Source organism: Colletes latitarsis, chromosome 6, assembly GCF_051014445.1.
Source record: "Colletes latitarsis isolate SP2378_abdomen chromosome 6, iyColLati1, whole genome shotgun sequence".
In the NCBI taxonomy this organism is placed as follows: Eukaryota; Metazoa; Arthropoda; class Insecta; order Hymenoptera; family Colletidae; genus Colletes; species Colletes latitarsis.
Window position 1 is genome coordinate 24,553,362 of NC_135139.1, and position 26,232 is coordinate 24,579,593.

Consider the following 26,232-nt stretch of genomic DNA (forward strand, 5'->3'; position numbering starts at 1 on the left):
ACATAGGTGAAACGTTCTCCATTTCCTCCCCGATTTCGACAAAGCATCTATGTTTATAGAACGACCACAAATGAGGGATTTTCTTTTTTTTAGTAAAAAAGAAAATTACTTTTGCCACCTTTGTGTTTAACGTTCTTGAATAGACTGTGTGGACTATTTTTACTTTGTACCAGTAGTATATTTATTTTGCATCAGTAGTATACAGGGTGTTCGGCCACCCCTGGGAAAAATTTTAATAGAGGGTTCTAGAGGCCAAAATAAGACTAAAATCAAGAATATCAATTTGTTGATGGAGGTTTCGTTAGAAAGTTATTAACAATTAAATTAAAAAATTTCAAATCGTTTTGGAAAAATTATTTTCAGTTGCAGGGGTCAATTACAACCATTTTTGGTGAATACACATACCTCCGAAATCCTACCCAATTTCGAGAAAAAAATTCGAGAAGGTGTGAAATTTTTCGACGGAAAAAAAAAATTTCAAATCGTTTTGGAAAAATTATTTTCGGTTGCGGGGGTCAATTATAATCATTTTTGGTCATTACACATACCCCCGAAATCCTACGCACTTTCGAGAAAAAAATTCCTTACCGAAAATCTAATTAGGTGCCTGACGAAAAAAAAAATTTCAAATCGTTCTGGAAAAATTATTTTCGGTTGCGGGGGTCAATTACAATCATTTTTGGTCATTACACATACCTCCGAAATCCTACCCAATTTCGAGAAAAAAATTCGAGAAGGTGTGAAATTTTTCGACGGAAAAAAAAAATTTCAAATCATTTTGGAAAAATTATTTTCGGTTGCGGGGGTCAATTACAATCATTTTTGGTGAATAGACGTACCCCCGAAATCTTGCGCATTTTCAAGAAAAAAATTCAGTATTGGTGAAACTTTAAACGTTAATAACTTTTTAACGAAGCCCCAATCAACAAATTGGTATTCTTGATTTTCGTGTTATTTTGGCCTGTAGAATCCCCCATTAAAATTTTTCCCAGGGCTGGCCGAATATTATTAATCCATTAATCGGGGATGACGTATCAACTCGTCACGGATATTTTAAAACATCGCGCGTAAATTTAAACTCGATGAATCATTTGTTGTTTGTCGTCGCTAGGATGGCATCTTCGAATGTTTTTTTTCACTTGATTCGATTCTAGTTTTTGTCGTTAAACAATGCTGAATCTAAACGAGTGCGGTATATTCGACTATAACGCGAAACCCGTCCAACAGACAAATGAATCAGCGTACGCAGTTACACCATACGTATGATTCAGATATTCTAATGGTAGATATAATTAAAGATGTACCGGGTATCGCATTTACAATTCGAAAGAAGACGGTAAAGCTGCACTCGCACCTATCATTATGCTAATTTATCTCCGTTCCCTCTATCTGCCTTCTCTTACTCTTGTTCGCTTTTTGCCTTATTATTATGCCATCGTACTGACCCGATACTTACGACAATTAAAGACGATAATTTCATTCGCCTATCCGATCATCGACCAAAAGATACGCATGAGACGATTGTCGTGGAATTCGTGCAACCTTATTATTGTAATTGACCCCCGCAACTGACAATAATTTTCTCCAGAACGATTTGAAATTTTTGAATTTAATTGTTAATAGCTTTTTAACGAAACCTCCATCAAAAAATTGGTATTCTTGATTTTCGTCTTATTTTATACCCTGTATAAAAATCGTCACATCTATGATTATCCAACGACTCTTAAGAATTGCGTACATTTTGTAATCGTAAGTGTTCTCAAGCGTAAGAACAAGCGAACGGTGCAAAGTTAATTAAGACAATATTAGCATTTAATCGTAAAATCGTTCGACGAAACGGCGAGGAACGATCGATCGTTCTGATTTGTTTTCTTCGTTTTACGAAATGTTAACGCTGTTAACTCGATAATAGAACGACTGGAAGTACCGAGTGATCTTCGATCTATCGCTAGCTGGGAATCTTTGTCGAGGATTTGCGCGCAGCGGCGAACTCGCGCGGAATCGCGTAAAGAGGGCCGTGAGCAGCCAGCCATTGGCTATCGAAGCCGACCAATGGGCGAGTACTTCCATTCATAAGTTGCGCTGCTTCCGTCCTGATAGTGGGGGGCAGGGGGGTGCCTGTGATGCAACTCGAATTCTAGCTACTACTTAAATAGTTGCTTCCACGACCCCACCGTAATGGCTTTTGACACGTTTCTCCCTTTGCTCTACTCCGATCGTAATTCTATTCCATCCCTCGTATCAGATTCCCTTTTCGATAGACGGTAACTCCCGCGTCCGTATAAATTGTAGGAAAAAACAATCATATGAGTGTTTACGCAGAGTTAGATGCAACCATCGCCATTGTACGCAATTCCGTACACGAAAATTTACGAGTTCGTACATTTCGACAAGTTCTAGAATCGCTTCTTTTTTCTGTTGATGCCTTTTCGATAGATTTGCGGTCTATTCACGAATTATTTTCAAACATTCCTCGATGAAGGAAAGAAGTCGTATTTCCAATTACCGTTTAAAAATTTCAAATTTGAGACAACGCGTATAAAAGGGAATATCTATTCGTACGTAAAGTTTCAATAGTATAGCGTTTCGAAGAAATAGAAACCCTTTTTCTGTGGCGCGTCTCGGAAGGAGAGATCACCCTGGTAGCTTGGTGCTCGCGAATGGGAACGCAAAGGGTCGCGTCGAAAGGGCAGCGGGACTTTGGTGGGGCGGGTCGGGTCGTGACGAGACGAGACGGTTCACAGATTCGCGGTGAGACCGTCGCGTTACGATTCACGCGTTCGCTTAAATGATCGCGCGTAGAAAGGGGAGTCATGCAGGTGCAGGTCATGTGAAATATTTGCACTTTGTCGTAATTTGCGTAACCCGTTGCATATATAATAAATCCGCAAAGCTAAAGCGCCACGATAGAAAATCGTTTCACAATCTAAAGAGAAAGGGAATCTCTGACTCCGTGGGAGGGGAGAGATTCGAGATGCTTGTTGCCGCATACATTACACACGAATACGTCGTGATTCGTTGTATGCACTCTGGATTCGACCGGAATCGCGATTATTTTCGTCAAGCATCGTTCTTCCCCTCAACATTTCAAAAAAAGAAACAAAAAAAAAAAAGATCCTTTCATTTATAAAGTCGCTACAAGGTTTATCAGCAACCTTGTGTACAATTTAGTTATTTATTTTTGCTTGTTGAGGTTGTTTTCCTATCTAGAGATATACAGGGTGTTTGAAAAAAATTTTAATGGGGGATTCTACAGGCCAAAATAAGACGAAAATCAAGAATACCAATTTGTTGATGAAGGCTTCGTTAAACAGTTATTAACGTTTAAAGTTCCGACCGTACTGAATTTTTTTCTCGAAAATGCGCAAGATTTCGGGGGTATGTCTATTGACCAGAAATGATTGTAATTGACCCCCGCAACCGAAAATAATTTTTTCAGAATTAATTAAAAATTTTTTTTTTTTTAGGCAGCTACCCCCTGTCGATTTTTCTTAAAAATTCCTTTTTCATTTTTAGTAATTTTGTTTGACGCCCTACAGAAAAGTTGTCTAATACTTTTTTGTAGGTACCCATGAGCTCTACTTTAGAAAAAAGTTTCATTGAAATATATTCACAATTGTAGGAGTTATGGCTGTTTGCGGAGTCAAGGACCAACTTTTCGAATAATTTTGCGATTTGTACACATTCTCCATCAAAATACGCGTAGTTTGCTTTTTTAAACGTTAAAATCGTCCAATCCGTTCAGAAGTTATGACGTTTTAAAGATTCGCATGAAAATTCGGGCAGACATTTCAAGCCTCAGATTAGATTTTCGGTAAGGAATTTTTTTCTCGAAACTGAGTAGGATTTCGGGGGTATGTCTGTTGACCAAAAATGCTTGCAATTGACCCCTGCAACTAAAAATAATTTTTCCAAGACGATTCGAAAGTCTTTTTTTTTCACCCAAAACTTTCAGCACTTACTCAAATTTTTCATGAATTATTTATAATTTTCATTTGTTTGTTTTATTTCGTCTTGATCTCTAAACATTTTAAACATATTAAAATTTACGAATATAATTTAGTTTTCGCCAGTAATTACAATTTAAATATCAAATTGTAAACAAAATTTTACACATCTTTTACACATCTCCATGACGGATATAGTCGTCAAACACACTTAACTGGTTAAAAAGCTGACAAGCACGAAGGTTCGTTCATCGTTAAACGACCACCGTAGCAATCGACGCGTTAACGGTGGTTCATTCGTTCGCTTCTTATTTTTTTTCAGATCGATTTGTTATCCGGTCCAAACGTGCGGGTACTGCGGCCGCAAAATGTTTAGCGATCAACGGCAAAAAGTCATCGCCGCGCGGGTGATGGCGAGCGGAACGAGAGACGAGACGTTAGTCGTAGTAAGGTGACGTCAGACGAGCGTTGGCGGAATAGCTATGGCCGTTCCCGTTGTCCAAGAGGAAGATCGGGAGAAGAAAATCTCGCAAACAAGACGGAGACGGAAGCTCGCGGTTGCAGAACGGGACTCGATAGAACAGGAGGATCTCTCTCTGTCGCGCGTAGTTGCGTGTTTCGGGCACGGAGGAGGATCGATCGACCGTCGTGTTTACCGGTAAATCGGTAAAACTTTTATTCGAAGTCAGGAATTGTAGATGGTCCACCAAAAGTCGAAGGCGCAGCGACCATTTGCTGCCGTACAACCCCATACCCTCATCGATCCACCATTATGTTTCACCGTTGGCTACAGATTTCTTGATCCTATTATCTTTACTAACGTACTCTTTTTTTCTTTTTCAGTAACCTTCGATACGCTTTCTGATGCACCGCGGCAACGATAGTAGAATATCGGAGAATGAAACCTCCCTTATCGCGTTCGAACGAGTTCGTCGGAGGTGGGCGGAGGGTTTGAGTCAGGAGATTGAAAAGGTTTTGAAAATAACTTTTAAAAATAGTTATAAAGGGCGGAACTATTGCGAATATTATTGGGAAAACTGTTCCGATGATAATATTAATTTTGGTTGTGGTTTTAGTATCGGTTCTCCTATAGCAATTGCGAAAGATTTGAACAAAATGGACAACGACGAAGAAGATGATACAACTGGCAGCGCATTATAGGTTTATATTATAATACATATTTTATTGTTCGTTAATAAATTGGATTGGTACGTTACCCATGGTTAATTGTTTTGAATCCTCGGTTCGAGTAGTAGGGAAATTGGAAAGAAGAAGCCGTGATGCCGGTATTCGTTAAATTCCAGCAAAGAGTACCAAGGGGTTGAGGCACGACACGTCCCGACATCGTGTCGAGAGGTAAGGAAAAAAGAAGCAGAGGAGAAGCAACGATCGAGGAGAAGTGTGCCAAAGTCGTCGGTGGTAGGAGTCCCTCGATAGCTCTCGGCGATAATCGTACTCTGGAGGGAGACTGAGATCGAGAACGGATCCTTGAGGAGGAACGAGGAGAGAGATGAGAAGAGGAAAAGAGCGTGGCGCGTCGGAGGGGCGAGAGAGTAAGCGAGATATCAAGACGCGGAGGAGACAAGGAGAACGACGCGAGGATAGAGAGAGACAGAGTATCGCGGAGGAAATGGTAGAAGGTGGAAAAGAGAAGGAGGCGGAGGAGGAGATGTCGGCGAAGCAGGGAGGGCGATAGAGGGGTAGAGAGTGAAAGAGACGGGCAAGCGACGAGACGGGGGCGTGCTTGATGGCCGCCTAGACCGCTCGGATCGGTCGCGCCCGGGGCGTGAGCCAGCCAGAAGCACAAGGCAGAAGTAGACGCGAGCACAGCGGAAGAGAGACAGAAGGAGCGAGGAAGCGAAAAGAGTACGGTCCGTGGAGGGCTGCGTTCACCGGGCAGTTACTCCGGAACCGTTGCCTTGACGACACGCGTTCACGCATGCGCGTACGCGACACCGGGTGCACTAGATCGCGTCACGAGCACCAGTTGCGTTTGCCACCCTCGCCTTTACCACTACTACCACCGTTTTCTCCACCCTACCACCGTCCGTTCGAACCACCACCACCGCCGCCGTCACCTTCGTCGTCGCCGTCGTCGTCACCACCACCATTGCTACCGCTACCACCACCACCGTCGCTACCGCCGCAGCCGTTGTCGCCGTTGCTGGTTTTCCGTCGGTACTTTCGACCGTATCTACTCCCCCGATACTTATTCGCCTCCCCCGCGACTCCTACTACTCTTCGCTATTTCGCGCGTTCTCTTATTCTCCACCTCCGTCCTCGTAGAGTTTGCTCGGGCAGAAAGAGAGACGGAGAACGACGACGCGTTAACGGGAGCGCGCGCTGTCACCGACGAGAACATTGCTCGCGCTCAGCCGACAACTACCATCCATGCGTGTCTCATACCCGTACAGTTTCCAAGTTTACCGCCCGTATTTTCGCTCCAAAGCCACCCTTTTCGCGTCCGCTCCGAGCTTCTCCTCTTTCGGCGTCTCCGTTCACGACTCCACCTCCACCGTCACCTCCGTCTCCACCTCCTGCTCTTCGTCCTCCCTCTTCCAAGCTGGCGCGTTCTCCACCTCTTCCTCTTCCTCCTGCGTGTTTCGCGTATCGCGGCTAAGAGTGTCCGGTTGTCATGCGTCGACGGTGCTCGCGATAAGGCGCGACCGTATCGGAGTTTTCGTCGATTGGCCGCGACCGATCCGTCGTTCGATCGTCCCGTGCCTGTTCGTCCGGACTCGTCGCGCGGCCAGTGATTTTACAAACCGAACCGCCTGGACCCCGATCGCCGATCAGTGCGACGATACCAGACGTTGACACCGAATCGTTCCCCGTTCCATCTCGTTATCGATTCTCTATTGTGTGAAATTCGACGGTGCTCCTCGAAACGTCCGTCAAAGTGTCGCCGCGGAATCGCAGGAACGCTCGCCGTCGGTGAAAAGCCCGGTTCGATCGCGATTACGTTCCATGTCTGGCTGTCGTCGCGAAACCTGCCGCTGTACCCTGGCGTCGCATCGACAGCGGCAGGTCAACCGCGTCATCTGTGTGCTCGAACCTCGCCCGGAAGCATGAGAGCCAACGAAAACGGGGAGGATCGATTCGGCCAGTCGGTCCTGGAGAACAGGACGAAGCGTCGCAAAGGCTGCCGCGTTCTCTAAGGCGGAACGAAGCGAGTCCCTTAGTTATGCGAGTAATCGGTTGCGCCGGGAACATGGAATTCGGTCGTGGCGTGCGAATCGACGACTCGCTGTCCTCGGTGTGCACTTCCGTTTCCCGTTTTCGGATAAAATAGAGGCTCGTCCTCCGTATCTCTTTCGTTCTCGCGAAGTCGAAAGGTGGAAGAGAGAAGTGCGATGGTATTGGCGTACAGGTACTAAAAAAAAAAAAAGTGAAAGATGATCTCGCGTTTCGTTGATGGTAAACGATACGTCTGAACGGCGAGTTTGAAAACCGCGGAGCATGATCGTCCAGGAAGAACGGCGAACGATCGTGGTAAATCATTCAGGATTTCGTCGAGAGATCGGAACAGAGTCCAAAGAGCGACGCCCGAGTCTTTGGGAATCGCGATCTAGAAACTTGAACGGTTGCGGACGATAGCGTCGACTCTGAGAAAGAATAGATCGTTGGGAAGGATCGACGAAGAGGGGTGTAAGAAGAAGAAGAAGAAGAAGAAGAAGAGGAAGAAGCTAGAGTATCGTCGTTAAGGCCGGTGGACGAAATCGGTGTTCTCGTATTTCGAGTGACAGGTACACGAAGGGGGTGTCGGTCGCAGATTGGATGGTTCCGCGGGGGTTAACCCTTGGGAGGTCGATTTGGGAGCAGCCAGAGCCGGAGCAGCAACGTTTCTACGACTCTCCGCCACCACGGATGGACGTGAGCGTGTGCTGCTTGCCCGCCAGTGCCGGCTCGGGGGCCCAGCACCCTCATCCAGCGAGTTTGCCTTCCGGCGGACAACCGACGATTCAGCCACCCTATCAGTATGCCGATCAGATAGTGCCGGATCGGGGTCAGCCCGACGGATTGCCGGTGCTCGGCTGTACCGGCCAGGACAACTGGCAGCAGATCTCATCCGCTTCCAGCGTCGCCGGGGCTGTCACCGCCACTACCACTACCTATATCGATTACTCTTGGCTGCAGATGCAGGTGAGCATTCGTCTTTAGATTTTTATTTACCCTTTAACTGCGGTCGATGTCACCCCAAGCGCAACTCGACGCTTCTTGCCAAGAATGCTCATGGACGTTTTTAGTAGTCAAGAGTAACGTGACTCTTTCGAGCGTAGGGAGTTAATTTAATCCCCGAACCGACTAAAAAAGTCATAATGTTCCTATTGCTTTTGGTTGTACTTGCACTAAGATCCAAGGATAAAGTCCTTAGACGTTTTGATCCGAATTAACGATGTTACTTTTGCAAGCTCGCTATTGGAATCCAACGTTTCACGATCCGGAGTCTGCTGAGCGAGGGTTGATCCGTAGCTATTCGCGCTGTTATTATTGTCGCTCTAACGGGTTTATAAATAGGTACTTACATCGTTTCCTTGTTCGTCGCGTTATTGCACAGTGTTTGGAAAAAGTCTCGTTACGCGATGACCTAACGCCGTTTTACGATCTTACGGTGTATCGTTCGATTCCGCGACGCTGCATGATTTCACCGTAGAAATAGTCATTAATCTCGGTCTTCCTATTGCTCGACTCGAACGTTGGCCGACGGGCAAAACGATTACTCGTATGTTGTCGCGTAATAAGTTTAGCTCATGGAACATCGAGGCTTGCAGTTTGCATCGTTTGCAATGATAGTTTCTCAAAGATATGGAAACGTACGTGAAAGACTGTGTTACGTGTTTATCTAATGCAGGGGTGGCGGACCTATGACACGTGCCCTACGTGACGCGCAAGTAAATTTGCTCAGCACGCGATCGAATTCTAAATATTAGGCATTCGGAAAAAGTTCTTACCCACGTTGGTCACGATTCGAAGGATCCTCGCGATTGAAAGCCATTCGATTATCAAATTTTGTATTTCTTCTATCCGTTAAAAGTTAACAAAACAGAAATACGCGCGTGTCTCGAAATAATGATTGGTCGGGTGCTAAGTAGTACAGGTATGCTGATATGCTTAGCCCCCCTCGGATTACATAAACACCGCCAGCGAGTTAGGTAAATTTTATTCGCGAAGTAATCGCTGGCCATTTTTCAGCAGCTTGAAATTATCGGGTCGTTTCGCAAGTTTTCGCGTGTTTTTACTCGCGCGAATTGTAGTCGGAGATAATACGCGCGAATATCTGTCGCTAAAGTGTTCTGCGTTTGTTCGTACTTTTGAAACGAACGCGTTACAGTTGGTCCGCGACGCCAACTGTCATGGCGGAGCCACGCGTTGGCGGTTCGGCGAACACGCGATTGTCGTTCGCGTGGAAAAAGACGGCGAGATACCGTATCGATTCCGGGGAAGCGTTAGATCGTAAAATAATAGAGCAAAGTAATAATGCCCATTACTATTATCTCGGCCCGAACGGCCGTTCTCCCCTTTCTAGACTTAGCGGCGTTTCCACATAAAGCCGCGTTGTTGACAGGGCAAATATCCTTTGATACGCCGTCCGTCTGGGACACGCGTCGCACGCCTTTCCACCTTACAGAGGAACTTGGACGACGCGCACGCGTGCACCGTTGTCTCCGCTCGGAGTGTGTGCCCTCCCACACTCGATCGTGTTTCGTGGAATATCGTCTTGGTGGCTTTCCAACAAATCGGAATCTACCGCGGACGATGGGGGGATCTCTGGATCGTTCGCTGTTCTCCATTAAGAGAACCGTACCTTGCATAATCCGGAAAACGAGAATCCTCCGTTTGGAAAACACGTTTGGCTATCGAGGAAAACGACAATTAGTCGTCAAATACCCGATTGGTTAAGAAAAATGGAGTACAAAGCAACGTATCGTTGACGTAAATCGTAAATCTTGTGTCAGTCTACCGAGCAGTTCGATGCAAATTACTCTGGTTTATGCACGATGGTGCACCGCCATGTTTTAAGTAACCAAATAGTTCTCGAACGTACGATTTTTTAATCGGATAGAACCTGTTATTCCTCCTACTTGTTAGATTCGCTGGATTCTTATGTTTAAAGACGTTTAAAAGCGTTTGTTTATTCTGTGCTCATTGCCAGTGTTGAAATGTTTCGTCAACGAATCCAACAAACACTTGGAATTACCGAAGGATTGAGGAACCTCGTTGCATCCAGCACGAAGGTAGACATTTCGAGCAAGCCTCGATCGCTTCCTGTATGAAGGATAGAAAATATATGTAAATAACTTGAAACCTACATAAACTTTTTATGTAGGAAGCAATCGCGTCTATGGCAAGGTTTGTTAGATCATTTTATCATTTCGAAGGGCGAGTTTGATCTAAAAAGGATTAATTTATACCGCGTACGATTAGTAAAGGGATTAATTTCTGGAGAAAGAAGTTTATTACGAAATGAAAGATGGACGACCAGATAATAAGCCGGCAGCTGATGATCGAGCGATTAATTTCGCGTGGAATCGTTAACGCGCTCTTCTTCGCGGATCTGGGAACAGTGCCTGGTCGGGTCGATCGGAATTCGATAGCGAGTCTAATTGAAATTCGAAAGCTTCTTTTTCTCCCCCCCCCCCCTCTCCTCAATCTTATCGATATAGAACGATCGTCGAGTCGGTTTTTGCGGATCGACTTTCGAGCTCGCGTCACCGTAGGTTTTTTCTACGATCACGACCATGGATATATCGGTGGCTCTAATAAGAAACCAGTTTTTTGATACCGTTATCGATACCAACTGTTAATTGAAGTTCGCGCAAATACTGTTCGAAAATTCAATAACTTCGGACGTGGACGTTATTAGATTTGCGATCGTAAGATTGTCCAATCGTTAATCTCGAGTTCCTTGTTCTCTGGGTGCGGTACCTTGGACTTTTACAACGCTTTTTACCGACTATAAGAAGTCGATCATTCGCAAATTCGATGGAGGAATATTTTTAAAAAGTTCCCAACCCAACAGTCGCGGTTACGAAAATTTCAAGACGTCGCGAGCGACAAAGAGCGTCGCGTTCGCAAATAATGGTACTAGATCACTAATTACCCGTTGCCTGGACGCAATCTAAACGCATTGTGACGCGCGTAAGATAATAAGCGGACGGAAATCCACGATTATCGTGGCCAGGTAGAAAGGGCATCCCGGCAACCACCGGACGAACCATTTCCACGGTTCACCGCCCTTCGTTTCAGTTCTGCGTATGATTACCGTTCCACCGATTATTTCGCTCGACGTTCGGACGGAGAACAAACGCAATTAACATTGGACTCTGAGATCGGCTCGTCTGGCTAAAATACGAGGACGATCTTGTTTGCACGGAGGGAAACTCTCTCACGCGGTTTACGTTACAGGGACCCACCGACTATTAACCTCGTATTTTCCGATCGCGGAACGTGGGGCTGCCTCGATCGTCTTTTCTCATTTTATTCCACTCTATTCACTTTGTACGAACTACCAAAACATATGAAATAATTCATCCCTCCATAGCCATGAAACATTGTGGACGACAGATGCCCGAGTCTGACTGCTTTGAAAAACGATATTTGTTTAATTTAACGATTTAAGAGATAGCAAGACTTATTTTCCTTCAAATTATGCGTTAGATACAACATTGTAATAGCTTAGAAACAAGTCCAATATAGAAAATTGATCATTCTTGGAAAACTATGAAAGTTAAGGGGTTAACACCGTGTAAACATGATTGACCCACGATTAGTGGACGAAAAGCAACGCCAAAAGACAGCTTGTACAATTTCAACTAATACCATTTAATTTTGTTTAAATTTGTTCGTACAATGGTTACGAAAAAGAATAGATTCGTTTTACGAGTACCTCGTGAATGTACAAGGCTCGATGAAACTTGGCATCGAGAACTTGTAACGAGTCTTATAAGGGGTTAATAAGCGATAATATTGCAACAGAGACAGTAGAATTACGTATACGTGACAATGGTCGTCAAATCGTCGGGAGAAGATTCGAGGATCCAGCGATCGTGTTATTCGCGCATTAGAACGTCGCGCCGTTTGCTATGACTCACGACGAATCGCGAGACAGTGGGTGGGTGTGCAGTTACTCGCGTTGCACGCATTGGACGCGTTGTACGAGCACATGGCCCTGTTAGGCGATCAAACGCAGGCAAACTTGCATAATCGTACAAACATAGGTGCTTTTAAATTTATTTTTAACTGTTTAACGAAGCCTTTATCAACAAATTGGTATTCTTGATTTTCGTCTTATTTTGGCCTCTAGAATCCCTCATTAAAATTTTTCCCAGGGGTGGTCGAACACCCTGTATAACAAGGCATGGTTAACTGCACGCACACCTGGCGAAAATTCAAAGGCGATTTTCTCGAAATTAAAGCCTCACATGAAAAATTTTTATTCTATATTTTAGACTTACTTTTTCATGTAGAATCATCCCCTTTTCGCTTGTACCACCAGTTACCAAACACCCTGTATATCCGTGTCAATTAACCCCTTAAAGTTCATACTCGAGTTTAACTTCTTTGAAAAACGATATTTGTTTAATCTAACGGCTTAAGGGATGATAATATTTGTTTTCTTTCAAAGTATATGTTAGATACAACATTGTAATGAACAAAAACTGCATTTTTAGAAACAAATCCAATAAAGAAAACTGATCATTCTTGGTTAACCCGAAAAATATGAGAGTTAAGTGGTTAAGTTATTAAACATTCCTGATCTCGAGTACGAAAGGCGCGGAAGGTTTTTATTATCCGTTTGATCGCTAATTTTTCGTGGCTCGTGGCCAGAGATTCGCGCGTTTGCTCGTACAACCCTGTTTCGTTGTTACGTTTAGTCGTACTGCACCGAACCAATGTTACGGACAATTTACTCGCGAAATTAGTTACAAAACGCTCGACCTATCTACCCATCAGCCACTTCCTCTTCCTTCACGTTAAATAGATGGACGGCCATTAAATGCCGAGAGTGGAGGAAGAGTTATTGTTCACGGATTGCCATAATAGATTCGAACGCGCGCACGATGCGCTTGGGTTAGGTCCGTCCGTGTTTCCTATGCTCGATTTTCGTGCGCCACTTTGGATTTCGTCGATCGCGATGAATTTTCACCGATCACGGACTGTAAACAACATGAGCACATGTTGAGGACACCAACGGAAGGAGGAGGCATCAGAGAGTCAGATAATACTGCTCTATCAACGTTATTATAGTGTCAAACAAGCCAACGATTTTTAATTTTCGAACTCGAGCGCTTATTAACCCCTTGCACTACGCTGAAATTCGGAAGAAACCGTGCCTAATACGCTCAATTGATCGAAACGAGCCCTAATATCGGAACTTGGAACGCGATATGTCGATCGATGGAATATCGATATTTTTTTATGAGTTCGACTCGTGATATTCAAGTTAAAAATTTAAATCACTACAATTTTTATTAGCGAACGTGAAATGACGAACACGGGAATATTTATATAAAATAATGTATTCGATGTAATTAACAAAATACAAATAATAAATGAAGCAATCGAACTGTATAACTATGGTAACCAAAATGGATATGACTTTATAATGGACTTGAATTCACTTTTTGCAGTCAACGTACTGTATGCCACGATGGTCGAATTTCTAGTGACGCTTCCAGAACTTTCTTTCCCTTTTCCTTTGTCTCAGTGAACACGCTTTGGTGGGGAAGAGCTATTGCAATGCCATCTTACATTATCCAAATCTATTAATTTACCATTTCACACATATGCATATTTACATACATACATTCTTACAATTTTCATCACGAGTCAGAATCGTGAAAATAGTGCGAGGGGTTAAGCATTAAACTTTGTTTGGTATTGATCGGGTCCCGCGACAAATTCAGGAGCATATTTTCGGTCGATCGCGATTCGACCCTCGTGAGCAATCGTTTAAGCATCGTTTCGGTTAGGAGTCACGGGTCACGATCCCCAGGAAACAGATATGATGCGCGTCGCGAAGCGTGAAAAGCCCGAACGCACCCAGCGATTACGTTTCGAATATACGCGGGCATATTTGTGCGTAAAGGGTATATCCGTAACGCTGGGAACAATCGGGGGGAAAGAAATGCCGAAGGGGGGGGGGCATTAAACAACCAGTAATTGGGGGAAATTTCTTTTACGGAATCGTTGACCCGTCGATTCCGCCGTGTATCCCGAAAGTCGACCATTCGTTCGACCGCGAATCGAGGAAACGGTAATCAAAACGACGCGTATTTCTCGTTTAACGACGCAGATAACGAAAGCGTCGGCACGAAGACACTTATCGTCGGGACGATTCATATTTCTCGACGGTAATTGCGAATGCAATCGAGAGATTTTTATCGCCTTTTATCTATAAGAGGCTCCACTTCAATTAACGAATTCTTTCGACTCCGGAGATTAAATGGGACCGTAGCAAAACCGCGCGTATATACGTCGCGTGAAATATTGAGCACTCGGGGAGAGTTCTTGTCGACTTTCGATGATTGCGATTCTAAGATTGCGTCCAACATCCCGTACATTTCAGATCAAGGATGTACGATAAAATTAAAGGCAAAATGAACTTGAACGAGCCTTCCTCTTTCGTGGAACGAATCGCATAGATTCGCGGGCGCATTTTTCGAATGAATAAATCGATCGTCGAAAGAGCATTCAAAATTCTTGCAACGCGCGCCTGTCGGCATCTTCGTTAAACTCGAGTAACGACCCGTGAATTAACGACGCTTACGTTGATCGAAAGTTAACGCGCGTTACCAGTAATTCAAGTTCGTTTCTTGCACGACGTGAGCTGTGGTCTCGCCTAAATATTGGCGACAGGACTTTCCATCGTAGGAGCAAATTAATAATTAGACATCGAGGACAATATGGAGCGAACTATACAGGGTGTTTAATGGGGGATTCTAGAGGTCAAAATAAGACGGAAATCAAGAATACCAATTTGTCGATGGAGGCTTCGTTACAAAGTTATTAACAATTAAATTAAAAAATTTCAAATCGTTCTGGAAAAATTATTTTTAGTTGCAGGGGTCAATTACAATCATTTTTTGTCATTACACATACCCTCGAAATCCTACCCACTTTCTAGAAAAAAATTCGAGAAGGTGCGAAATTTTTCGACGGAAAAAAAAGAATTTCAAATCGTTCTAAAAAAATTATTTTCGGTTGCGGGGGTCAATTATAATCACTTTTGGTTATTACACGTATCCCCGAAATCCCATGCACTTTCGAGAAAAAAATTCCTTACCGAAAATCTAATTAGGTGACAAAAAAAAAAATTTCAAATCGTTCCGGAAAAATTATTGTCGGTTGCGCGGGTCAATTACAATCATTTTTTGTCATTGCACATACCCTCGAAATCCTACCCACTTTCCAGAAAAAATCATTTTTGGTGAATAGACATACCCTCGAAATCCTACTCAGATTCGAGAAAAAAATTCAGTAAGTGGATAAATTTTTCGGTGAGATTAAAAAATTTCAAATCGTTCTGGAAAAATTATTTTTAGTTGCAGGGGTCAAATACAATCATTTTTGGTGGATACACATACCATAGAATTCCTATTCACTTTCGAGAAAAAAAATCCGGTAGGTGTTGAAATTTTTCAACGAAAAAAACATTTTTCAAATCATTCTAAAAAAATTATTTTCTGTTGCGGGGGTCGATTACAATCATTTTTGGTCATTACACATATTCCCGAATTCCTACGCACTTTCGAGAAAAAAATTCCTTACCGAAAATATAATTTCTGGCCAGAAATGTCTGCCCGAATTTTCATGCGAATCTTTAAAACGGCATAACTTCTGAACGGATTGGACGATTTTAACGTTTAAAAAAGCAAACTACGCGCATTTTGATGGAGAATATGTACAAATCGCAAAAATATTCGAAAAGTTGGTCCTTGACCCCGCAAAATGAGAAAAACCCCATAAAAATGGTCCGATTTTCAAACAGCCATAACTCCTACGACAGTGGATATATTTAAACGAAACTTTTTTCTGAAGTAGAGCTCATGGGTCAATTACAATTCTACTCACTTTCTAGAAAAAAATTCGAGAAGGTGTGAAATTTTTCAACGGAAAAAAAAAAATTCAAATCGTTTTGGAAAAATTATTTTCAGTTGCGGGTGTCAATTACAATAATTTTTGGTGAATAGACCTACCCCCGAAATTCTACTCCCTTTCTAGAAAAAAATTCAGTACTGGCGGGACTTTAAACGTTAATAACTTTTTAACGAAGCCTCCATCAAGAAATTGGTATTCTTGATTTTCGTCTTATTTTGGCTTCTAGAATTCACCATTATAATTTTTTCCAGGGGTGGCCGAACACTCTGTATAAATTGTCTAAAACTGGAATCTTTGGTTCGTGGATGTTTGACGAATTTTTTGGTAACTTTGGTGGAAATGTCAGACGGGAAAGGAGGTTGTAGGGGTTTCTTAATCCGCGTGGAAGTCCGTCGCGGTGTACGGTGGTAGGCAGCGGCGATTTCCGCGTAGGAAACGCGTTCCAGTCGAGAGGACCGAGGGGGCAAAAGGTCGATCGAGTAGACGCTGCTAGGCTGGCTTAGGAATCGTATTCGCCTAGCTGGGAGCAGTATTAAACGCGGCGAGTCGCGCCGCGAGCCGGCTAGTTTTCTTCGGAGAGGAGTTACGAGAGGATAAAGACGCTCTGCAGTTGTCGGCCACCGTCGACCACGTGGAAAAGGAATATAAACTCCGGGCACCGTTACTCGTTCGACATACGCTCTTGCCATTCAGTCTTTAGAAGCTGCGCGAAACGGTTCCTGGCTCCGCCCGTCCCTCCAAACGCTTACACGCAAATTAGAATATACGATTATTCTTTCACGTCGCCGCGATGCAAACGAACTTACGGCCTTTCGTCTTTTCTCCAAACGCGCGAGACCGTATCTCTTTGACAAAGTTTACCGCGATAGCCAGGAATCGTCGATGGCGGTTCGATGAGAATACCAGAGGGGCACGGAAACGTAGGGTAGAGAGTTTTAAAAAGAGCAACGTAAAAAGAACCGACAATGCTTTCCGACTAATGAGACTCTGTCGCTCGGACAGGAAATTACTCGGGCAGGTTTATTGTGTACTGACCTCCATCCGCGCGTCCAGGTGTAGGTGTAATCTGCGAATACCTTAATACACTATGAAAACCGGTCATAAATTACCCCTCGTCTGGGAACAATGAATTAAACGCGAATTACTTTCGTTACTTTGCTCGTACGCTCTAATCCTCACGCGATATCGAATTGGCTTTAATTTCCTCCGCCTAATAAACCGTCTTCCTCGAACCGCAAGTGCCTCGAATCGCTGAAAAAATGTTCGTGCGACCAGCGAAGGTTTTAGTGGGCCGGTAAACTGAATTTCAGCACTGTTTCGAGCGAGTGGCCAACGAAAAGCAAAAGATCTCGACACGATCGGGAAGATTGCTCGTTATTTAAAAAATCTTGGGTTCCGGTGTTATTATAGGCCTCGAAACAGGTGGAAATCGGCGGGCAAAAAGCGTGGATAGCACGATAAATTCTCAGGCAATATCGCGTTCGTCGGGGGGTTTATCGTCGAGGAGGAGGCAAGGTCGCGATCGTTATCGGCGAAATAATTGATTGTAAACAGAGTAAATTAAGGGTGAGGTGGCAAGGGAGGGGAACGGGTCGTAAAAACGAAGCGAAACGGGGCTCGATAAAGGTGTTGTACGTAAGTACGGAGCAAGCGAAGACCTCATAGGAGGCAACCTCGTGGCATCGCATACTTAATGTCCACGAAGAAGCGCTTTGTAGCCAGCACGGAAGTCTCGGCTGTATAACACATTAGCATTACGAGCTAACACCGAGGACGGATTGTAAAGCATCGGTGTATCTGCTGTAATAACTGTGAAGCGACTTTGCGCTTTTCATACTAATGAGATGGATTTTAATGGCTCGATTCTCGAGCGTCTCTTGGCACCTCGACGACTGCGAAAAATTGACCTCTCCTGTCTGAAAGGCTCGAAGGCTGCCCGTACGCGACAAAACCAATGGGGACAAGCTCGTCGTTGACGTTTCATACAGCCTCCTCTCTGTGTTTGGTTCGCGATTAGAATCTAGTTTTCACTTTTCGTCCCATGTTCATTTTTCCTCGCGTTAAGACACGATTCGCAGGAAGACGGGGTTGAAAGTTGAAGCGTGGTCGGGTTTCGTGGTAGCAAACCTGGACGTTAAAAATCACAAATTTTACGATTGCGGAATCACGTTGCTACCAGGAAGATGGCAAAAGGCGTTGGACCAAAATGGCCAGTATATGATTCACTAAAATATTCGTATATTACGAGGAAATTGTTGCTTTTGACGATGAAGAGGAACGAAATTGCTTTCGTAACGACCCAATAGCATCCAATTTGGTTTGATAGCTTCCGAAGATGAAATCTACGGGAGAAGCGTACGGTTCGGATGCGTTCGGAATCGCGGCGATAACGATTTCGTTGACCCGACGGGACATCCAGGAAGTCGAACGCAGACATCGCGTAACATCACGGACGGTTAATTGGTCTTAGCGCGAGAGAGAGAGAGAGAGAGGGGTCGGCGAGGAAGAGAATAAAATAGACGACGGTGGAGATGCGAATCGTTTTCGGTTGGGCGGAGGCTAGTTGGTTATCCGCTTCTCTTGCGCTCTTCTGCGAGGTACCGTTATGCTTGCGGCGCCCCGGGCCTCAGAGGTCCCTTCTTTCCTCCTTTCCTCCTTTCCTTCGTTCCTTCTCGACTCTGCTCGACTCTCTTTTCCTTTACCTTGGCTCGCCTTAACGTATCTTCTCCCTTCTCTCCTCGAGATGGCCTGGCCTGCCCTACCCTGCCGTGCCATGCCCTATCTGCCTAGCTCGCCGCGGAACACGGAAACGAGCCTCCGGATGGTTCGTAAGCCCCGCGGATCCGCCATCATTTTTCTCTTACACGACTTCGGTCTAATTACCACCAACGTTTCGCCGTGGATATTATAATCGTCGCCCGTTTTGCATACTCCTTATCTTCCAAGACGTGTAAACTGGAAGGTAATAGGGTCAGTTGCTCTGATATGGAATACTTCTTTTTGTACACGTGTTTCACTTGATTAAATATTACGAATTTATAGGAAATTTAAAATATAACGATTTGGGAAATATTTACCGAGGTCCTTTTCCATATTAGGCTCATAGTGCTCGTAATGTGCAATACTGTATTTATAGAATTTGAAAAAATAATCGAGCTAACCTTATTATGTATAATATTATAATGATCGTAATCGATTGCATTAATCGCCAATAGATGGCAAAATCCCGATTCTTCAATATCACTCCAAATTAGAAATGTATTTCATACTAGGGCAACTGACCCTATCATTAAAAGCATAGAAGGGTAACTTTCTAGGTCCTAAATATGTGCAATGATCCCACAAAATAACACAGTAAGCGATACGTCCTGATTATTATTACCAACTGTGTAAGGACAGAAAATCTAGGTGCAAACTAATAGACTGTGTAGTATGGATACACGCGATTAGATGGTACGGGCAAAGTCGTGTGCTAATTTTCTTAATGAACGCGTTAATTTTGTTTAAAGACGATCTAAGACGAAAATCGAAGATCCAAGTTTACGAAGACCCCGGTAGATCTCAGGCTGCTCGAAACGTCGAATACAAACATCGGGTCACATATGGGTCTAGGCTGTTCGCGTGTAAATAGACCTAGAGCCGTGAGAATTGAGTCGTATACATGTCGTGTCTTTGGAATAGGTTGTTTAACGCAACATGCAACGAAACGTACAAAGTTGCGTTGGATATTTTCCAAAGAGGCAATACGGGACAACGCGATAAGAGTTCACAGATAAGGGAATTCCAAGCGAGGAAGCACCTGCATGATTTTTCTAGGACTTTAAAGCAAAGAATTAAACAGAAACAAATTTACGACGGTTGGCAGGCCAATTATATTGATTGTATTGATTATATTGGCGTTGCATTTTTATTTTTATGTGAAAATTTTCGACTTTGAAATCGACTTGGCGGGAAAGGCGTTAATACGGTAGACGATTCGATTACAAAATGGCTCTCGAAGCGGTTAATTCTTTGGTAACGCTCCGCAAAGGACAATGCAGGAGAGAAAGTAATGCCAAGATCTTGCACGCTGCCGAGTTCACCGATCGCGAATACAATATTATCGATAATGCAAGGGCGTACCGAAAGGATTAACAATAGGAACGTGTAAGACGTTATTTAGAGTCGCCTAACCGATCAGCAGGATTCATAAGATCGCGTTGCTCGAGTAAGAACTTTAAATAGTAAAACGATCGACTCGCCAGACGATCGATCGTACGGAGGGAGGATTTTCCCGATTCGAAAAACGGGTTACGCCGCTTTTGTTTACGTTTCATTCCCACGAAATCAAAGTTCAAAGTTCCGATCGAGGCGTATCGGCGTTGTTGTTGAACGGTTGATTTATAGCGAGCAGACTTTGGGCTACTTTCTCGAGTCGAGCGTTACGTAAAGGCTGACGGCCCTCCGGACGTTTCGCGTAGCTTCGTTTTTGCGATCCGTATCGCTTTTGGCCGAACCGAGACGATCTCAACCCCCGGAGACATTTTTTATATTTCCTTTCAGCGAGTTTTCCAGTTTCTAAACAGTCTTAACCTCTCAAATTGTCCACAAAATCTAGACTTTGTTTTTAATGATTTATCAAAAATGATAAATACATTTGTAAGAAAAATCGACAGGGGATAGGTAGAGAAATTTTCGGCGAAATTAAAAAATTCCAAATCGTTCTGGAAAAAATATTTTCAGTTGCGGGGATCAGTTACAATCATTTTTTGTCAATAGACATACCCTCGAAATCCTAACCAGTTTCGCGAAAAAAATTCGAGTAGGTGCAGAAATTTTCGGCGAAATTAAAAAATTCCAAATCGTTCTGAAAAAAATATTTTCAGTTGCGGGGGTCAATTACAATCATTTTTGGTCAATAGACATACCCTCGAAATCGTAACCATTTTCGAGAAAAAAATTCGAGTAGGTGCAGAAATTTTCGGCGAAATTAAAAAATTCCAAATTGTTCTGAAAAAAATATTTTCAATTGCGGGGGTCAATTACAATCATTTTTGGTCAATAGACATACCCTCGAAATCCTAACCAGTTTCGAGAAAAAAATTCGAGTAGGTGCAGAAATTTTCGGTGAAATTAAAAAATTCCAAATCGTTCTGAAAAAAATATTTTCAGTTGCGGGGGTCAATTACAATCATTTTTTGTCAATAGACATACCCTCGAAATCCTAACCAGTTTCGCGAAAAAAATTCGAGTAGGAGCAGAAATTTTCGGCGAAATTAAAAAATTCCAAATCGTTCTGCAAAAAATATTTTCAGTTGCGTGGATCAATTACAATCATTTTTGGTGAATAGACATACCCTCGAAATCCTAACCATTTTCGAGAAAAAAATTCGAGTAGGTACAGAAATTTTCGGCGAAATTAAAAAATTCCAAATCGTTCTGGAAAAAATATTTTCAGTTGCGTGGATCAATTACAATCAGTTTTGGTGAATAGACGTATCCTCGAAATCCTAACCAGTTTCGAGAAAAAAATTCGAGTAGGTGCAGAAATTTTCGGCGAAATTAAAAAATTCCAAATCGTTCTGAAAAAAATATTGTCAGTTGCGGGGGTCAATTACAATCATTTTTGGTGAATAGACATACCCTCGAAATCCTAACCATTTTCGAGAAAAAAATTCGAGTAGGTGCAGAAATTTTCGGCGAAATTAAAAAATTCCATATCGTTCTGAAAAAAATATTTTCAGTTGCGGGGGTCAATTACAATCATTTTTTGTCAATAAACATACCCTCGAAATCGTAACCATTTTCGAGAAAAAAATTCGAGTAGGTGCAGAAATTTTCGGCGAAATTAAAAAATTCCAAATCGTTCTGAAAAAAATATTGTTAGCTGTGGGGGTCAATTATAATCATTTTTGGTCATTACACATACCCCCGAAATCCTACCCACTTTCGAGAAAAAAAATCGAGAAGATGTGAAATTTTTGTACGAAATTAAAATATTTCAAATCGTTCTGGAAAAAATATTTTCAGTTGCGGGGGTCAGTTACAATCATTTTTTGTCAATAGACATACCCTCGAAATCCTAACCAGTTTCGCGAAAAAAATTCGAGTAGGTGCATAAATTTTCGGCGAAATTAAAAAATTCCAAATTGTTCTGGAAAAAATATTTTCAGTTGCGGGGGTCAATTACAATCATTTTTGGTGAATAGACATACCCTCGAAATCCTAACCATTTTCGAGAAAAAAATTCGAATAGGCGCAGAAATTTTCGGCGAAATTAAAAAATTCCAAATCGTTCTGAAAAAAATATTGTCAGTTGCGGGGGTCAGTTACAATCATTTTTGGTGAATAGACGTATTCTCGAAATCCTACACATTTTCGAGAAAAAAATTCATAACCGAAAATATAATCTGTTGCCAGAAATGTTATCCTGAGATTTCATGCGTTTGTTTGAAGCTTGAAATTTTTCCTAGGGTTGGCCTTGCAAGAAGTTGCGTATATTCTTTATGAAAAAGATATCAGAGAGAACATGAAAAAACGCGTTTTATAGTGTAAGACCCCTTTAAAGGAGGCTGGGAGGATTCGAAACGCGCGGACTTAGCCGCGAGTGCGCACACGTGCGCTAAAGAGAGAAAGAGAGAGAGAGACAGGATGATGAGTCCGGCTGGAATTCTCTCTGAACGTTGACCTACGGTACCGAAGATCAGGGAAATTTATATCTGCCGGCGCGGTGTGCACGCATCGCGGGCCCCGGGATCGCGTTGCGTCGGTAGCAACCGATCGGTTTCCGAGACCGTTACGAAATATGACGTATAAACGATACTTACCCGGCGTGCGCCTATAATTGTACGTCATTGTCAATACAAGTGTATCGGAGTCGGAAACGGTACATTCGGGATCGTGTGAAACTTTTAACTCCTTCTCGTGCATCGAGGCTGGCTCGCCGCTTCTGACAATCGCACGCAATGCTTGCGGTTGGATTTTTCACCGATCGATCTTCGTACAAAGAGAACTCGATACGTCATTCCCGACACGGATCAACGGTATGCGAGAATTCACGTTTTCGAGCGGTTTTGCCGTTTGTTCGATTACGAATCGCGTGAAACAAAACGCGTCGAAAAATCGAGAAATACCCAGGAAGCTGGGAGGGGGGGGGAAAAAACGCAGAGATCGGCAGCGTTTTTCGAGCAGGTGGAAACGTGGCGTGCGAGGGACTCGCGCTAGGCGTTCTCGGTCGAAGAAAAGTTCCGAAGAAGGTCTTTAGCCTTCGGCTGAGCGTACCGCAGCGTGCAGGAAGACCGGTGAGCAGCGACTGACTTTTAAGATGCGTACCGACACGCATTCTACGTGTCCCTCGGCTGCGTGGCAATCGTGTCAGCAATGCCGGGGACCGTGAAACGCATGTAAATCCTTTTCTTCGCAGAGCCAAAGTACCGAAGTTCTTGTAACGCGTGTCCACGGTCGGTGTCGCGCGCGAGCGCACGGAGGAAGTTGCACGTAAGCTTTGGATCGAACAGACACCCGATACGTACTGCCCTTTTCCGGAGAACCGGTTATTTTTGACGCTATTTTTATTTTGCAACTGGTATCTGCATAGCAGATTCGCTAAATTGTTGCCCGATGCAACGTGAAACCCTCCATTTTGTTCGATTTCACGTACCTCCGTAGCTCTTAGTTAAAATTAAACAGTTCCCTAGTGGTTCGTGGTCCTAGTCTTTCTTCGAGACTATGTTCGCCTCTTGAACGTGTCTGTAAAACCCGTGATGGCATTATTCTTATCGCTCTTGTAAATTCGATCATATTACTCCCGTGTGTCGACGTTCTGGCTGACTGAATATGCAACGGAGATGGATTCTTCGACACAGCTGCCTTGTTTACAAGGCCTTTGAGTCTCCTAGTTACCTGTTTAATTTACTCCTCTCCAATCTGTCCTCGCATACCGATAACTAATCACCAGGTACTCCCTCGTTGCACCACTAAATTCCAAACTCCCTTTCCTCGTACGTCGCGCGATATCCGAGACTCTTTTTAACACTCGTCGTTTTACTCTTTCTTGGTTCCCATAATACCTCACGTGTTCGTCTTCTTCTTGCATCCAGCAACATCCTTTCGTTCAACATATGTTTAAGTTGGATTATAAGTTGAGCTTGTAAAATGGCGCATCTGTTCCTTTCACCCTGCTCCGATTCGATCTTGTATTTACATATTTCTATTTAACCCTTAAGCGGACTCTCATGGTCTCTCATGGTAAATGGATATCAACTTTCCTTTGAGACATTTAACCAGTTAAGTGTGTTTGACGACTATATCCGTCGTGCGTAAAATTTCGTTACAATTCGATATTTAAATTGTAATTCTGTCGAAAACTAAACTATATTCGTAAATTTTACGAAACAAACAAATGAAAATTATAAATAATTTGAGTTGGATTCATAATTTCCTGAGAGCTAACTCGTATCAAAACCAAAAAAAAATCGTCTTTAACAAAGTCGTTTTTTTCACTCAATATTTCAACAACGCCACTTACTCTGTGTTCGACGACTATACACGTCATCGCTTGATTATCGCGACACAGACTGGTGGGCGCTTTGCAAAGAGATCGCCACAGTTAACTGGTTAAAGAATAATAAACTAATGGAGGATCGCACGATTAAACGAATAAATGAAAGAAGAAATCAGCGAGAGTCGAAGACATTGGAACGTGGAGGTGCTTCCTGGCGGCGAATCGACCCAAAATAAACGATAGACGGATAAATATAGACTCGACCCGGTCTGTAATTTAAGGAAACGGTGGAATCGAAGAATGAACTGGAAAGGATGGTGGCTAGAATGAACGAGGGAACGGAAAGCCAACGGATCGAGAGCGGGAGAGACGGTCGACGAGGCCGGGTGTCGCGTACTCTCGCGGTGATTTTCGAAGACGCCTTTCGAGTCTATTGCGCAAGGATGCAAAGGCGGATATAGGTCAAGAAACAAGATTGGTATCTGCGGAGCTCGGGCTGCAACGCCAGCCGGAGAGAGCACGAGGGCCCTCGCGATACCATACTGCTCCACTACCGATGCCAGTTCGACTCCTGCAACTCTTGCATCCTGCATCTCGCGAGAGCGAGACAGTCTCGATCGGCTAAAAAACCTGTCAAAAGAGCCGCGATACTCTTCGCAGAATCGATCGAGTGAAACACGATGAAAACGTTGCCCACAATCCATTATCAAGTATAACAGAGTTGGTTCAAATTTGATCCCGTTTCCTCTTCGAAAGTGTCGAACCTTGAGTCCAAAATGCAGAAATGAAGAATCTGCAACTGTTGCATCCTCCATCTTGCTCTCGAAGGACAGTCTCGATCGGCTAAAAACCCTGTCAAAAGACCCGCGAATCCGGATGCTCAAAGCTTCGAAGATACCGATACTCTTCGCAGAATCGATGGAGTGAAACATGATGAAAACGTTGTCCACAATCCATTATCAAGTATAACAAAGTTGATTCGAATTTGATCCCGTTTCCCTGTCTTTTGCATTCCTCAAGGTTCGAAAGCGTCGAAACTTGTGTCCAAAATGCAGAAATGAAGAATCTGCAACTGTTGCATCCTGCATCTTGCTCTCGAAGGACAGTCTCGATCGGCTAAAAAACCTGTCAAAAGAGCCGCGAATCCGAATGCTCAAAGCTTCGAAGATACCGATACTCTTCGCAGAATCGATCGAGTGAAACATGATGAAAACGTTGCCCACAATCCATTATCAAGTAGAACAGAGTTGGGTCAAATTTGATCCCGTTTCCTCTTCGAAAGTGTCGAACCTTGAGTCCAAAATGCAGAAATGAAGAATCTGCAACTGTTGTATCCTGCATCTTGCTCTCGAAGGACAGTCTCGATCGGCTAAAAAACCTGTCAAAAGAGACGCGAATCCGGATGTTCAAAGCTTCGAAGATACCGATACTCTTCGCAGAATCGATCGAGTGAAACACGATGAAAACGTTGCCCACAATCCATTATCAAGTATAACAGAGTTGGTTCAAATTTGATCCCGTTTCCTCTTCGAAAGCGTCGAACTTTGAGTCCAAAATGCAGAAATGAAGAATCTGCAACTGTTGCATCCTGCATCTCGCTCTCGCGAGACAGTCTCGATCGGCTGAAAAACCTGTCAAAAGACCCGCGAATCCGGATGCTCAAAGCTTCGAAAACGTCGATACTCTTCACAGAATCGATCG

General features: G+C 43.5%; 1 protein-coding gene across 4 annotated transcripts in view; it reads left to right on the forward strand.

The window, feature by feature from the left end:
• Positions 1-5,633: 5,633 nt before the first annotated feature.
• The window catches only part of LOC143342874 (uncharacterized), an 83,496-nt gene continuing 62,897 nt past the window's right edge, over positions 5,634-26,232 (forward strand). For 3 of the 4 annotated variants that reach the window (XR_013079870.1, XM_076767173.1, XM_076767174.1), the window contains exon 1: positions 5,634-8,090. Coding sequence is in view for 3 of the 4 variants with exons in the window: in XM_076767173.1 (XP_076623288.1) it covers positions 7,725-8,090 (366 nt within the window). In the remaining variant the exon portion in view is untranslated. Of the gene's footprint in view, positions 8,091-10,098; positions 10,184-26,232 lie in introns of those variants that run through there. The other variant, XM_076767175.1, reaches the window with a different exon arrangement.